This window comes from Pimephales promelas, chromosome 14, assembly GCF_988280905.1.
Source record: "Pimephales promelas chromosome 14, fPimPro1.hap1.1, whole genome shotgun sequence".
Taxonomy (NCBI): domain Eukaryota; kingdom Metazoa; phylum Chordata; class Actinopteri; order Cypriniformes; family Leuciscidae; genus Pimephales; species Pimephales promelas.
In genome coordinates, this window is record NC_142782.1 from 1,075,001 (window position 1) to 1,091,998 (window position 16,998).

General features: G+C 39.4%; 1 protein-coding gene across 1 annotated transcript in view; it reads left to right on the forward strand.

Annotated features, from left to right (window-relative positions):
* Window positions 1-255: 255 nt before the first annotated feature.
* brpf1 (bromodomain and PHD finger containing, 1) overlaps window positions 256-16,998 on the forward strand; it is a 36,077-nt gene continuing 19,334 nt past the window's right edge. The window contains exons 1-7 of the mRNA XM_039674820.2: window positions 256-832; window positions 3,565-4,279; window positions 5,999-6,188; window positions 11,894-12,181; window positions 13,373-13,908; window positions 15,113-15,281; window positions 16,498-16,629. Coding sequence (XP_039530754.2) covers window positions 3,600-4,279; window positions 5,999-6,188; window positions 11,894-12,181; window positions 13,373-13,908; window positions 15,113-15,281; window positions 16,498-16,629 — 1,995 coding nt within the window. The 5' untranslated portion in view covers window positions 256-832; window positions 3,565-3,599. The remainder of the gene's footprint in view (window positions 833-3,564; window positions 4,280-5,998; window positions 6,189-11,893; window positions 12,182-13,372; window positions 13,909-15,112; window positions 15,282-16,497; window positions 16,630-16,998) is intronic.

Consider the following 16,998-nt stretch of genomic DNA (forward strand, 5'->3'; position numbering starts at 1 on the left):
TCGACATTTTAAAAGGAAAGATCACCCAAAAATTAACCCTGACCCTCAAGTTTATTCTAAACCTGTAGATTGGGCAGCATTTTCATTTTTGGGGGAACTATCCCTTTAAGTAAACAGCAGTAAACATGTTTATTTGTTAATATGCAGTGATTGATGTAGGTAAGGCAGCGCCCTCTGCAGGCCAGGACCGGCCACTGCGCTCATGCGACACATTCAAATATCTGATGCGAAGCGTTCACACACCCAATCCACTCATATTCGCACCGCTGTAATGCTCATGAATTACAGCCGATATGCTTTATTCTATATAAACAATCCAAATATTACAGCTAAAATAACACTAATACAGCATTATTTGTTTTTCTCTTCGCATTCTAAATGTACAGACGCAGCGGGGCAGCCACCCGCGTGACTACCGACGGCTGATTCGTCAGTATAGAGAGAAGCATAAAAATAATCAAGGACATATGGAGAGTTCTGGTCGGATTTTATCAAATATCTGCGTTGACTGACTGTATGTTACGAATTAGAAATACTGTCGCCAAAATACTTTTAAAAACTCCGGTTGCAGTGTGGAGGATCGGTGAATGTGCGGATGCGGATCGCGCGTTAGCCCCTTTGTTCGTTAGCTTCAGTTCCTGGTGTTATTCTGTGTGTGATGATCAGAATTCATAAAGGATCTAGTAATTCTGCTTCAACTCTTCTGTTGTGAATTAAACTCATCTCAGTGTCAATCCTCATTCTCGGAGGGAGCGTAATATCCGCCGTGGACTCTGGAGTAGTAACGTTAAGTGTTTACGACAAAACACTTTCACCTGTTAGAGATCCGATTGTGAGTAAAATGATCATATTAACTCATATTTCACATGCTAGTGTTTGTATATTTGGCACGTTTGCAAAGTAAAGGCGGGTTTGCATACAGTCAGCCACTAAGAAAACTACCGTGGAGATACCATGTGTTTGAACCTGTGTAACGTTACCATGGTAAATTATTTGAGTATTTAAAGTTTTTTTAGAGTATCATGTAAATACATTGTATATGACTATGGTAATAATTTAGTACCACAGTATAATGCCATTTCTCCCCCCATAAAGCTTCATGTTTGAATTCCAGTGCATGTTTTTTTGTAGTAAACAGATTAAACCAGTCACTGTAACATCATTTGTGTTCATGTGTAACGCTGCAGAAATCAACAGATCCATAATGGAGGGAAAAGCATGTTACAGTGATACACCTCAGTCAGTCAAGGCTGGTGTGTCCCTGCAGAAACCATCTTCACTCAGAAATTACTTGTAAATTTAAGGAAGTACACAGAATTGCCAAGGAACACATTGAATTATTGAATGTTCTATAACACTTTATTTTACAGTGACGTGTAACATGTTAATAATATCAGTAAATTATGCATAATTACATACATTTAACCCTTAACCAAATCCTAATCCCACCCTACTTGTACTCAGTATTTGCATATATAATTACACCGTAACAGTGACACCTTAAAATAAGGTGTAACCAAATTAATGTTCTTGTGAGACTCCAAAAATCTTTGTTTTGACTTCAAAAAATCATGTTTCAGTGCATTTAAATAGCCAAGCTGGGATCAAAAGGACAATTTTTTAGGGATGCACGATATATGTTCATTTTTTAATGTTATCAGTCCCATAAGAACATTTGTCTGATATATTAAAGCAGATAAATAATGGATTATTTCCTTCAGATGCGCACTGTTCACCATGATGATTTATCATTCGAAAATGGCCTCGCCATTTTTTAGTCACTTCTCGTGAAATTTGTTCACATATGCGAGTCACGTTTTTGAGGGTTGTTGTGACTGATAACAGAATAGAGTTGCGTGTCGGAGTGTCAGAGGTTACACACACTTGGGGTTCAGTGTGAATGCTGGTAAACACACACCTAAAACGAGAAAGAGCTTCAAGCTGAGTTTCTGCTGAAAGCTGCAGAACAGAGAAAATCAGACAAAAAAATATCATCAAAATGAAATGAAATAAGTTTTCTGGAACAAAAAAAAACAGTATAATTTTAGGGCTTCGAGTTATTTTTAATTTAATTTTTAATTTAAGTTAAAAAAGAATTTGAGGAATGTGCATAAATTACTATCTATTTATTTATTGTTTATTGATCAAATCTAGTAATTTAAAGGTAAATCAAATCATATTAAAAAAGCAATTGCATTAAAAAATTAGAAAAAAATATGATCAAAATAAAATAAAATAAGTTTTCAAGACAAAAAAAAGGTATAATTTTAAGACTTCGGTTCATTTTCGGGTTAAAGATGTGTTACAAAGTGCGAGGGAAGGATGAGGATAATGAAGTAATTGAGCTGTTTTTGTGGTCCTCACAGATGCGAGCCACATAATTAAATTAAGTTGTGACAACATATTAAAAAATCATGTTACTTTAGCTTATTTTAATTAGCCTAATTCAATTGAACAAGAGGCAAAATTAATTTTTTGAGTGCAGATGTAAGTCGGACCAATTCAATTTCAATTTATTTTGAGCTGAACCCTGAAAAAGGTTATGCATGAAACTGAGTTATTTTGAATTTAATTTTGAATTTAAGTTAAAAAAAGAATTTGTGGAATGTGCATACATTACTATTTATTTATTGTTTATAAAAAACAGTTAGTTCGAATCCTTGATTCTGATTGGTCAAGAGCTGTGCTTTATTCACGATAAAACACGGCTATGACCGCTTCACCCAACGGGTCTACTGATCACAGCGCAACACTGCGGTTCTATGTCGTTGTTTTTATTTGAGCTTTCATGCATTTTACACACTGGAACTTAAACGTTTTTGCTGTTCACGCTCAGGGACTATTTTTTCTAGCGGAAGGAAGGCTTTTAGTGACTTTACTTCAAGAAAGTTGCACTAATAAACTTTTTTTTAGTTTAATATTGTGTGGCAGCCGTTTTATAAAAGCAATGAGGTACTCGAGGCTGTGCTGTAGGGGTTACTCAGCTCGCGTCGTGCCTAACAACGCCCTTCAGACGTTATTATTCACCATACAGCACAGCCTCGAGTACCTCATTGCTTACTTATTGATCGATCTAGTAATTTAAAGGTAAATCACATACATTTTTTTTTTTGAAATCTAAAATTTAATTACCTTTATTTTACCAGGAAAGAAGACTCACTGAGATTAAAATCTCTTTTTCGGGAGTGTCCTGGCCAAGATAAGCAGCTTAGTTTACATTTTACATCAAAGTTACAACACACAGACATAAACAAATCCCATCACATAAAAAAAATAAATATATATATATATATAAATGCACCCAGTTACAAACATTTCCACACAATTAGTTTACTCTGATGATTATCTAATAAATATTTAAATTGACCACAAGATACTAATTCTAGTAAAAAGCAATTGCATTAAAAAAAAATGAGAAAAAAATATTCTCAAAATGAAATAAAATAAGTTTTCAAGACAAAAAAAAGTATAATTTAGGGCTTCGGCTCATTTTCGGGTCAAAGATGTGTTAGAAAGTGTGAGGGAAGGATGAAGATAATGAAGTTTGATGTGTGTGTCTCACAGATGTAAGTCGTGACGCTGCGGTGTGCATCGACGGCATGGGACTGGACTTCGACGTCAAGACGTTCTGCCACAACCTGCGTGCGACCAAACCCCCGTACGAGTGCCCGGTGGAAACCTGCCGCAAGGTCTACAAGAGCTACAGCGGCATCGAGTACCACCTGTACCACTATGACCACGAGAACCCGCCTCCGCCGCAGGCCAGCCCTCAGAAGAAGCGCAAGGGTCGCCCGCCGCGCTCCTCCCTGCCCGGCTGTGCCGACGGGCCCGACTCCAGCACCGGCTCCGGGGTCACGGGGCCGACGCCGACACCGGGAAGCCCGACCGATCGCTCCGACTCGCCCGTCCGAGAAACCATGACCTACGCCGAGGCCCAGCGCATGGTGGAGCTGGAGATCCGCGGCCGGGTCCACCGGATCAGCATCTTCGATAACCTGGACGTGGTTTCGGAGGAGGACAGTGGTGCCGAGGAGGCTCCGGTGTCGGGAACGGGCCCGTGTAACGGCGGCGAGGCCGGGGGAATCGGGAAGGACCGGTTAGACGGGGCCAACGGGGAGAAAGGCACGCCGAAGACGGGGAAGCACAAGAGTAAAGAGAAGAAGAAGGACTCGTCCCATCATCATCACGTGAACCCGCCCGTCAAGCTGCCCGAGGTGGTGTTTCGAGAGCTGGACCAGGACCGGCCCGACGCGCCCCTCCGACCCATGTCTTACTACAGGTACAGCTCAAACACTAGAGCCCGACCGATAAAGGATTTTGAGGTGGCTAATCACCTCACCTCAATTATCTTCACTATCAGCCATTGGCCGATTGTTTGAACACAGCCAATCTGTCAGTCAAAAGGGGGCGGGGCAAATGTGTCGAACTCATACTGTGTGTGAAAGTCTTGTTGAATTTAGGGCTGTATAAATGTCTATGTTAAAGCTGCGAGCAGCATTTAGCGGGGTTCAAGGCAAGCATTAAAGGCTTTTAAGCAGACTTTAGCAAGCTTTAACCATTGACATCATGGATAGAAAAGTCAATTTACAGCCAATACAGGCAATTTACCATAGAAGAAAGCCTTTTAACAGTTATAGCGCCACCTATAGTCCGATCTCCATAACATTTCGCATGCTTTTTCAGAATGTTATGACACATATGCTCACCGATTTTTATGAAGTTCTGAATTTTCACTTAGGATTTATAGGCTTTCCACTGTGTTTTGCCACGCCCATTTTCTAAATGACCCCGTTAGCCATCCAAATGCAGTTTTTTTTGGATAATTAATTATTGATCTGGAGTCCGGAGAATTGTCCTAGATTGGTTTGGTTGCGATCGGGCGATGGATGGGATGTTTAGCAGCATGCGGGTGATTTCTAAATCACACGAGGTCCCCAGATAATAATAATCGTGTGCAAATAAGGGTTTGGTCTCAGCTTTCTAATTCTGTCCATTTTACTTTACCCTTTTTTTCTTCCATCTTCTCATATCATTTTATTTTACCTTAAAAATCTCACCATTAAAACAACGTCTCATGCACACAATCAATGATATGTTCTCATTATAATGTTATGTAGCTGATATGACTATATTGGTATTTTCCCTTTTTGAAGTGATGCCAATACTATTTCAGTGAGTAAATCACTCGCATATGCGACCAAATAAAACTAATAAAATGTCCATTTGGCTTTAATATATCTGACAAATGTTATTATCGAACAAATAAACATATATCTGTCGAAACCAATATGATATATCGTGTTGAAAAATAAATAGCAGCTGAAATATATAGTTTAATAGTATTAATTTTAATCTCTAATGTACCAAATATTATCTAGTTTACAGCATTAGTCGGAAAACTATTGGTATCGAGTATCGACAGTCTTTTTAAAATCATATTTGCATCAAAAATATGAAAATGATGCGTCTCAGCAGAACAAAAACACATTATAGAGCAAGTGGCAGGTCTATTAGAGTGCATGATTTTATTCTGACATCAGATTTATTTGTCCCAACCGTTGCTATGGTTACATCACTGTCAATCATCGCATTTTCCGATCCAATCCCGCATTTAATTACGGTTGTCAATCCAGAAACTTTGCAGCGTGTGGCTTGTAGCATGAGATATTCAGCTTTTATTCAAAGTGTGAGTGTTTAATAAGCAAAGCGAGCCGAGAGCGCTGTCGATCACGGCACGGCTTTTGTCATGCCGCTTGATATTTGCATTATTTTATTGTGTTGTCATGATTATAAACACATTGGTTTGTAAATAGTTTTATCATTTACTGCCCTTTGAGATTCTTCTAATTATTTAACAAGATGGATTCACAGCAGCTTTACAGTGATGACAGGAGATTACAGAAACAGAGAGTGTTTAGGATAAAGTTAGTTTTAGCTGGATAAATAGCGTCATATTTCACTCAGTTTGTTGTAAACCCTGACGCTCCTCGTCCTCTAGGTACATTGATAAGTCCGCCGAGGAGCTGGATGAAGAGGTGGAGTACGATATAGACGAGGAAGACTACATCTGGCTGGACATCATGAACGACCGGCGCCGCACTGATGGGGTGCCGCCCATCCTTCAGGAAGTGTTCGAGTATCTGATGGACCGACTGGAGAAGGAGTCTTACTTTGAGAGCCACAACAAGGTGAGATTTACAGCAGCGCTTTACCGGCAAACAGTCCAGATGCCTAAAGGGGTCCTAGAATGAATAAATAAATAAGTCTGATGCACCTAGAGTGTGTTTGTGACGTTTTATGTCACAATACCCCACAGATATTTTTTTATAGCATGTTAAAATGTAGGGGTGGGAATGTTTGGTCACCTCACGATCCGATTCTAGGAGTCACGATTCGATTCCAGAACGATTCTTTATATCCCCTCCCCCTTATTAATTCATTAGTTTATATAATTAAATAATTACACATTTTCTACAAAATAATTAAAACAGTTGTATGTTAAGAATTTTAAACTAATGTAACTTCAAAACATTCAAGCAAGTAGCAAATAATAAGGAGGAGCATAGAAACATGTGCTTTCAGTAGCCTATAGATTATCTAAACGTTTTCCATTCAAGAACTGTGAGTGAATTTTCTTCATCTTTACTCTACGACATACGGCATCTCTTTTGAAATATAAGAAGTAATGTGGTTTGTCCTGTCCGTTTAATCCCTCGAGACATAACTGGCTGTGTTTACGTTAATTTTGCACAAGTACATTAAGCCGCGGAGACGCACAGCTGCATGCGCGAGCAGTCGACACAAACAAAGCGCGCGTGAGGATGTGAAACTGAAAGCAGTCTTCCGTTATTGAGGTTCATATTTTAAATATATAAGGCCACTGCATTTCAGACCACATAAATGATGACTTCGTAGAGCATTCGTAAGGAAAATACTAGAGCCAGACCGATAAAGGATTTTGAAGGGCGATACCGATACAAATATTTGTTGGTTTTAAAATCCGATATTCCGATATATCGGCCGATATTATTATTCTTATTTCAGAAATGCACAACAAAACATTAACAGATTTCCCTAACATTAGTTATTTGTAGTTATTTATGAGTTTTAACTAAAATAGTATGATTTCTATTGTCTCAACAGAACACAAGAACATCAAAATATGTTAAAGTTCTGATAAATAAAATAATAATTAGTCCCTACATTGCCTTATAGTTATAAGCTACCTCATAATTACAATGTCAGCTTGCTTATCCCTTTACCTGCACTTTTTGACAACACTCATGACATGGTTGAAGCGTGATTCGTCCGTTTTTATTTTATTTTTGAAATATTCATTTATCGGCCATTATAACTGCCGATACCGATATTTTAGAAAATGCCTAATATCGGCCGATAATATCGGCCTGCCGATATATCGGTCTGGCTCTAGAAAATACCGACGGGCGAGTCCACACACTTCAAGTGTAACATCAAACAAAGTGCGCGTGCAATGAAGCCTGTGAATGTCCTCGTAATTCGCTCGTAACTTTATGAAAGATTATTTTACGGAAGGTTCGAGTGCTGTTTGTAGGCCTATGTGAGGAATTGGAAGTAAAGCAGAATACAGGTGTTTCTAAAGCAAACGTAGCGTTATTGAAAATCTGGTTAAAAAATAAACTCAGAATCGTTGGAGAGAGATAAATCGATTTTTTTTCTCCCACCCCTATTAAAATGGTCACTCTTTGAGGGTGAGCAAAAACACGCCGTTTTTGTGTGCATCCCTTTAAATGCAAATAAGCTCCCGGCAGAAGGGGTGGAGCTTCAAGAGCTTGCGCGTCTGTGTGAATTTCAAAAACGTTTAGCCTTTTCTTCAAACCGGAGTCGGACAAAGATGGAGAGACTATTTGTGAAGTGATCTCTGATTGGATAGTGGAGTCAACTATCTTCTACTCATTGATTAGCATATTCTGTTATGATAATCTATAAATCGTGTTCCGGGGGCGGGGTTTATGTAAATATTAGGGTTAATGATGACACTAATGAAATTTCGTTCTGCTGTATACATGTATTTTATTTTTTATTTTATTTAACCAGGTAAAAACCCATTGAGATTAAAAATCTCTTTTGCAAGGGAGACCTGGGCAAGACAGGCAGCAAAAATACATCACATTTGTATACAGAACAATGACAATAAAGCTTGGCTTGAATAAGGGCTAGTGCGTTGGCTGCGATATACGGGCAACTACTAGCATCCGTTACCGTTATTATTAGAACGACTTATCGCAAGAGTAAAAAAAAAATGACGTTTTAGGTGCATAACATTCGGTTAATGGCAACGCAATAGTTTTTTATCGACATATATTGCACATCAGTGATGGAAACACAGATACTGAGAGAAAAGAAAGGATTGTAAACCTAATGTAAGAGACTCAAAAACAGAAGTAGGAAGCTTTAACATAGCGTTGGGATGATTCTTCACGTCATGTGTGTTGAGGAGAGCCTTCAGATGAACAATTTTACCACAAAACAGCTGATAAACCCACAAACACACACTGAAAGAGGAACTTGAGCCACACTAACGGACCAGGAGATCAGTGTTTTTAACGTATCAACAATAACAATTAGCATAGTGAAGGCACCAGAAAATGTATAAAGTTAAACCTACTTTAATCGGACAACAACAGGACAGTGTTAATAATGTTTAAATTGGAGGCTGTGTGAAAGAGCTTTGTTTTATGTGTACTATCAAAGCGTTATAATGACAGTATTTTTTCGTGGCATACTAATGGAGCAGATTTTTATGACATTATCGCTTTTCGATTATGGCAAAAATCACAATTGCAGTCGTTTTGGCCAATGTTGAGATCATGATTTCTTAACACACTTGCTTATTGACAAATATCATGTTAGGTTTGGGCGATATAACCATGTAATGTTTTTTTTCTTGATAATGATATACATCATAACTCAGGAATGGTTTTCGGTGGTGGCGGACGAACACGTAAACAAACGCATTTCCGACAATACAACCAAGATCAATGCAAAGAAACTGTTTGTAATAAGTCTCATTCTATTTATGGAAATAATCATAACAAAATTGTGCAGGTCTAAAAGGTTTCCAGTGTCTTTGCTATTTTCCCACGGAAGTTATGACTGATAAAAATGTCTTTGTATTCTTTAACCCCTTAACTGTCACCGTCCCGGTACCAGGACGCCTAACTTTACTTCACTATATTTCTATTAAATCCTAATCTAATTATGACAAATTATATATTGTTGGAAAGGTCTAAGACTTCTAAATAGATATTCTACCCCTGTTTTGTGTTAAAAAATTATGTAGGAAGAGTAATTGATGAATTTATGACAAGAGTGCACCTAAAAAAGTGTGCATCATAACAGGAGTTTTGACCTTTGTCACAAAAAGTTGATGAACCCACTTTTAATCATTGAAACTTCTGTTTTTATGCTAAAAGTTCATAATAAACATATAATATAGTATTTTTCAATAAAAAATTATAGTACAATATTATCCTCTAAAAATGATAATATTTATATTTATTATCCTCTAAAATATAATATTATTTTTTATCGCCTTTTTTTATTATATCACATATTTTAGTAGTTATCATAAATTAGGTATCATTTGAAAGCTTATAAACTCAGAATTCATCGTGTGAAAACTGTTTTATAATTGAAAGTTGCGTTACCATAGAAACGGTACTTATTTTATCAGGCTCCTCCCCTTTTGGGCATCATTATATTTCATAATTTATGATCAAAACCTTTTCTAATCTTGACAAAACTGATATTGTCAGAAAGGTCAGAGTCTCAAGGTTCCAAATTTCGTGACAGAATTGATATTTGGACAGAAATGTATTAATTTGTTAAGGCAGAATGTATACAACTAAATTCAATGGAATTCAATGGCACCCGGTGGCTGTTTTTGGTACTACGCCTAAACAAAATCTCATGGGAACTTCAATTTTTGTGATATCAACTTCAAATTTGGAACATAACTTGTATGGCTTGTATGTATGGCTTTGATTTTATAGAAATTTTAGAGTAAAAAATATTTTATAAAATATATATTTTATATAAAATAAGCCATGACCTTGTGGAACAACTGATTTGTGCAAAACAAATTTAAAGGAAATATTTCTCCCAAAAATTAAATTCACCCAATGCTTTAATCTCCCTCAAGCCATCCTTGACAGTGTTTCCCCTACCATTGGTTTAGGGTGACGGCCCGCCCCCCCTAAAATGCTGACGAAATCAAGTCATAAAAAAGGAATTTGCTGTATATTTTCGAGGAATAAAACGAAAGCGGTTCAGTACACTTGAACTCAAATCACGATGTAGACTAGAGTGTGTGAATATTAAACCACAAAGACTATTTAAATACGAATCCTGCTTGCCTTGTTCCGTGTGAATGAATGGTGCAGCCGACGCACAGTTTCATTTATCACACACACACACACACACACACACACACTGAAGATTGAACTTCCTCTCCAGGCTCTAGATCCACTCTGAAAGTCACTTTGTGATTATTTAACCGCTTCATTTGAGAAACCATCATAAATACACAGAAACTCAAAAGGTCTTTGAGGCAACCCGTCAAAATAAAAGTTCGGTTTAACTTGACGGAAATATATTACTGTGGTTCAGTAGAATTTAGATTTGTCCTAATGTAATAATGCACGAACACTAATCCAAATAAATTATGATTTTTTTTTAAACAAGAGTGAATTTAAAGGAGAACTCCGGCGAACAATGAACCTTTGGTCTAATAAAACATCGGTACCTAGTCAATCGTTCTCTGAGTTTTGTTTTCATGATAATCGAATGTGAATGTGCTATTTTGAGCCTTGTTAGTGGTATAAACTAGCGATTTCTTTTTACTTAGTCAATGCCCCCATTACTAGCATTATACGCTAAACAATTTTTAGAGATACAACTCTTTACATTCGATTATCATGAAAACAAATCTCAGAGAACGATTGACTATGTACCGATGTTTTATTAGACCAAAGGTTCATTGTTCGCCGGAGTTCTCATTTAAAGAATAATCCATGTTTTAATTTTAACAATAAAGCTCATTCTGCAGCGTGTTATTTAGTTAGTTTATGATAAATTAGCAAATTTGTGTTTTTGCAATAACCCGATCAAAACAAAAATGTTAGCAATAACCCGATCAAAACCGTAATATTAGCAATAACCCGATCAAAACCGGAATGTTAGCAATAACCCGATCAAAACCGAAATGTTAGCAATAACCCGATCAAAACCGTAATATTAGCAATAACCCGATCAAAACCAGAATATTAGCAATAACCCGATCAAAACCGTAATATTAGCAATAACCCGATCAAAACCGAAATGTTAGCAATAACCCGATCAAAACCGTAATGTTAGCAATAACCCGATCAAAACCGTAATATTAGCAATAACCCGATCAAAACCGAAATGTTAGCAATAACCCGATCAAAACCGGAATGTTAGCAATAACCCGATCAAAACCGTAATATTAGCAATAACCCGATCAAAAACGAAATGTTAGCAATAACCCGATCAAAACCGTAATATTAGCAATAACCCGATCAAAACCGTAATATTAGCAATAACCCGATCAAAACCGAAATGTTAGCAATAACCCGATCAAAACCGTAATATTAGCAATAACCCGATCAAAACCGTAATATTAGCAATAACCCGATCAAAACCCGATTGTGTTTGTGTTTTGTCTTCATTTTATTACCAGCATTACCACCATTTTTTTTTCCGTATATATAAATATTTTTCTTAAATGTTCATAATACATGATTTCAATTAATTAGACATGCCTTTTGATTGCTAAAAAAATGACATGTCCACTCCACAACACTAGCAGGTCTCTCTGTCTCTCCTGCAGGGCGACCCCAGCTCTCTGATCGACGAGGACGCCGTGTGCTGCATCTGCAACGACGGCGAGTGTCAGAACAGTAACGTGATCCTGTTCTGTGACATGTGTAACCTGGCGGTGCACCAGGAGTGTTACGGCGTGCCCTACATCCCCGAGGGCCAGTGGCTGTGCCGCCGCTGCCTGCAGTCGCCCTCGCGAGCCGTCGACTGCGCGCTCTGCCCTAATAAGGGCGGCGCCTTTAAGCAGACCGACGACGCGCGCTGGGCTCACGTGGTGTGTGCGCTCTGGATCCCGGAGGTGAGACACACACACACACATTCCTGAGATGAGCCTTTCAATGCTAATATCGCCAACCATATCGGTATCGGCACATATGCTATTTGTGACCCTAGATCACAAAACCAGTCACAAGGGTCAATACTTTTTTTAAAATTGAGATTTATACATTATCTGAAAGCTGATTAAATATTTGGCTGAGATACAACTATTTGAAAATATATTGCCTTTCAGTGCAATATCGGTATCGGCCAACATATCGTCGCTGCCCGATGTCCAAAACGGTTACTTTTCAGGAAGTGAAAAAAACATGTAATTTCAAAAGCAGCTGAACGCAGCGTTGTCATGCTTGGCACAACATCTTTAAATGTAACCATATTCTTGCCAGTGTCATGAAATAATCCATATTTGACCCAAAATCGAGTTTAAATGGACATACGTGCATATTGTATTGTAACGGTGGTCGATACGCGTTCTTCCGATCATTAATTACAATGACCAAATCGCGTTTCATATTGACAGATGAATAGGCTACGCTCAGTTTATTAAATGTCTCTCTCTTGCAAACTATGAAGAGACGATGAATCATACACTGACATGGCGATGCTTGACACTTTATTTACACAATCTTACCGTAATTTTGTCGGATATGAGATCCATTTTATTACAGATATGAGCTGCATTTTATCATCAGCTACTTTCAAAATCAAAGACATGCATCAATAAGAGCTCGGCAACAGCCTGCCCTGGTCAGATCACTTTCTTTAGGCTACTTGAAGATGATTGTGTGTGTGAGATGATTGTGAGGATTATTGCGTCTGTGACTTACTTTCAGTTTTGACGCTCAGCTGCTCATCTGCGGTGATGCGTGTCGCAGTAGCGCCGTCATATCTGACTATAACGTGTCATATAGCCTATAACACGCTCTCACTCGTTTATTTATTTTTTTTGTAGCATTTTTTGGAGGAGTAAAATATAGGCCTACATATGTGGTTTCAACAACCAGATTGCGTTTACACCTAGTAAAGATCCGAACACAACGCTCAAAATCGGCAAAATGGACATACGCGGTTTTCATCGGACAGCGACGATATGTTCATTTTTAATGTTATGGTTTTTGTCTGATATCTGATAAATAATGTATAATTTTCTTCAGGTGCGCTCTGTTCACAGTGATGATTTTGAATGACAATAGCCCGCTTATCCTTCCAGGTGTGTTTTGCTAATACAGTGTTCCTGGAGCCCATTGACAGTATCGAGCACATCCCTCCCGCGCGCTGGAAGCTAACATGCTACATCTGCAAACAGCGCGGCTCCGGCGCCTGCATCCAGTGCCACAAAGCGAACTGCTACACCGCCTTCCACGTGACCTGCGCGCAACAGGCCGGCCTCTACATGAAGATGGAGCCCGTGCGCGAGACCGGCGCCAACGGGACGTCCTTTAGCGTGCGCAAAACCGCGTACTGTGACATTCACACACCGCCAGGATCGGCCCGGCCGCTGGCAGGTGTGGGCGGGGCCAGCACGGGTGCGGGCGGGGCCAGCGCAGGCTCCTCCCCCAGCGAGGGGGAGGCCGAGGAAGAGGAGGATGAGGTGGGCGGAGAGGAGGATGGGAAGGGATGGAGCTCGGAGCGAGCGAAGAGAGCTAAAGCTAAATCTCGACTGAAGATGAAGAGGGCCAGAAAGATCCTGGCGGAGAGGAGAGCGGCCGCACCGGTGGTGTCGGTGCCGTGTATTCCTCCACACAAGTACGCAGGAGATTTGCTGTTTTTAAACAAATTATTTATTCATAAATCACTTGTGAGTTGTCGACAGATTTAGTGAAATTTGGAATTTGTAAAGTTTTTCTCTTTGGCTGATAAGTGTCAGAAGGAGGGCTGTCACTTGTTAAAAAAATCCTGTTCGATTTCTGAGATCATTGAATCGAGGGTAAAATCGATTTTCCCTCTAAAGACGTTTCCATTTTCAACACCAAATACAGGCAAATCCACGGACACCTAACAGGCGTTAGGACGAGCGTAAAGAGGCGCTTGAGACGCACAAGTCAGAAATGTTTCTGAGACTTGAGATTAACACACTCGACTCGCCAAATACGGGTAAAATTAACTTTGGCGGGAAACGCTGTCCAATCACGAGCCAATCTGGCGATTCTACGTTTACTCACCTTGCTGGGGAAGTTCGTGTAAGACAAATCTGCGTGGATTTAGCGCAAATACGCAACTCATCCTGATCCTCATGATATATTAAATACAGCGTATCGCAGAATCTGCTAATTTCTGGTTTACTTGAACACACACACACACACACGCACGTCACTACACAACAAATAATGGCGCGCTTGTTCACTTGCATTGACGTAATAGCGAATATTAAATATTAAAAAGCATTTGGTTAACAGAAAAGACGTTGTTATTCTCCAATATCCCACATGTTCTGTGTCCTGTATTGATCTGTCCACCTAAAACACACTTTTGGTAAAAAATAAAATAAATAAAAAAGGCCGTTAAAATCGATTCCATTTCCGTTTTCGAAACTTGTGTTGGTTGGTCCGATCAATTGTGCAATCAATTTTCAAACGTAAAGTGACAGCCCTAGTCAGAAGCGGACTTTTATTTTATTTCGATAGGAAATATTATGGTCCAATGAATTGCGCATTTATGCTACGTTATTTGAGGCCGCGCTGGCCGCTAACTGATTAAATAACTGATAACCGATTGTTCCAGCAATCTGTGCCGATTAATTGTCATGCACCGTTAGTTTTTCCGTGTTGCATTCATAGCTAGAGTGTCTGAGAAGGGTCCCGTCGTCATACAGTACGAGAGCGGCCTCTAGAGGCCAAATAAAACCATCACCGACGCCTCGTGGAGTTTGTTTTGACACAACCGATCTATGGGTCGACCTCTGTTGAAGATCACTGGTATGGAGTTGAGTGTGTGGTGTCTCCTGGTTTAGGCTGAGTAAGATCACCAGTAACCTGTCGGTGCAGAGGAAGAGTCAGTTCATGCAGAGACTGCACAGCTACTGGACGCTGAAGAGACAGAGTCGCAACGGTGTTCCTCTCCTGCGGCGTCTGCAGACACACCTGCAGTCCCAGCGCAACGCCGAGCCGCTCACACCCACGGTCAGTGCACGAGCCTCCAGACACTGTTCAGTTGCATCTACAAGTAACCTGTATCAAGCTACAAGTCTTGAAATGGCTGGTAACTTGAATTTAATGCAAACGTTTAAAAAGCACAGTGGCTTTGTGGTTTACCAGGGTTACCGCCAGTATTGAACAACCGGCACATGCGGTAAAACCAAGTGTGGCGGGTAACGCTGTCAAATCACGAGCTGGTTTGGCGTTACTTACGTTTACTCACTTTGCTGGGGAAGTTCGTGTAAGCCAAATCTGCCCGGATTTAGCGCAAATACTCAACTCGTGATATTAAAAACAGCATATAGCACAAAATCTGCTATTATTTATAATATTCCGGTTTTGAACGGGTTCTTGATAATAATCCGATTTTGATCGGGTTTTTGCTAATATTTCAGTTTTGATCGGGTTATTGCTAATATTCCGGTTTTGATCGGGTTTTTGCTAATATTTCAGTTTTGATCGGGTTATTGCTAATATTCCGGTTTTGAACGGCTTATTGCTAATATTCCAGTTTTGATCGGGTTATTGCTAATATTTCGGTTTTGATCGGGTTATTGCTAATATTCCGGTTTTGATCGGGTTATTGTTAATATTCCGGTTGTGATTAGGTTATTACTAATATTCCCGTTTTGAACAAGTTATTGCTAATATTCCGGTTTTGATCGGGTAATTATTAATATTCCGGTTTTGATCGTGTTATTGCTAATATTTCGGTTTTGATCATGTTATTGCTAATATTCTGGTTTTGAACGCGTTATTGCTAATATTTCGGGTTTGATCATGTTATTGCTAATATTCCGGTTTTGAATGGGTTATTGCTAATATTCCGGTTTTAAACGGGTAATTGCTAAGTTTTTGGCTAGTAGAAGTTCTGAATGACTGGTAACTTGAAAATGTATTAGCCGAATTGTCAGATGAATGAAAGTTAATATCAAACCCCGGTAACCGCTATACTTCAGCGGGTGGATTGAAAAGAAGCTCTTGTGAAACTGAAAAAACCTGTCAACCTGTCATTTGAACTGGAAAGTTGTTTAAATCGCCTTATTATGATTTGGATGTTGCCGTAGACGCTCTTCCACCCAAATGGTATAAGGATTTATTTGTGCAGGTCTTAAAGCTTGGATACCCTGACATGACCATGTTGGTCTGTTGTGGAGAAACACAAGGATGACATTGTGTGTGTGTGTGTGTGTTCTCGCAGAGGGACGGTGAGGAGAAGCACTCGGTGTTGAAGGAGCAGCTGAAAGCGTGGCAGAGGCTCCGGCACGACCTGGAGCGAGCGCGACTGCTGGTGGAGCTCATCCGCAAGAGAGAGAAGCTCAAGAGAGAGACTGTGAGGCTCCACTCCCGCACCTCATAGTGCTCTGGCAGACATGGGTTTAATCGTAGACAGATATGTGCGTAGTGTCCGTGACGTCACCCGTTTCAGGAGAGCATTTTTGAAGCCCAACGTGATAACAGAACATGAGCAGCGAGGCGGATTAGCTGAGGTGACGTGACTCTAACAGACATCAGCGGCAATCCACCTGTCACTCAAGTGGCCACGCCCCTTTATTATGCAGAACTTAAAGGATCCCTCAGTCGTCATGAATCAAAATGATCTATATAGACCAAAAACACTTTTTGCACCAGGCCGTAAACATGTTTTTTCTGCTGTAAAGTTGGGCATTTTAACTTTTTTTTTTTATATATATATATATAT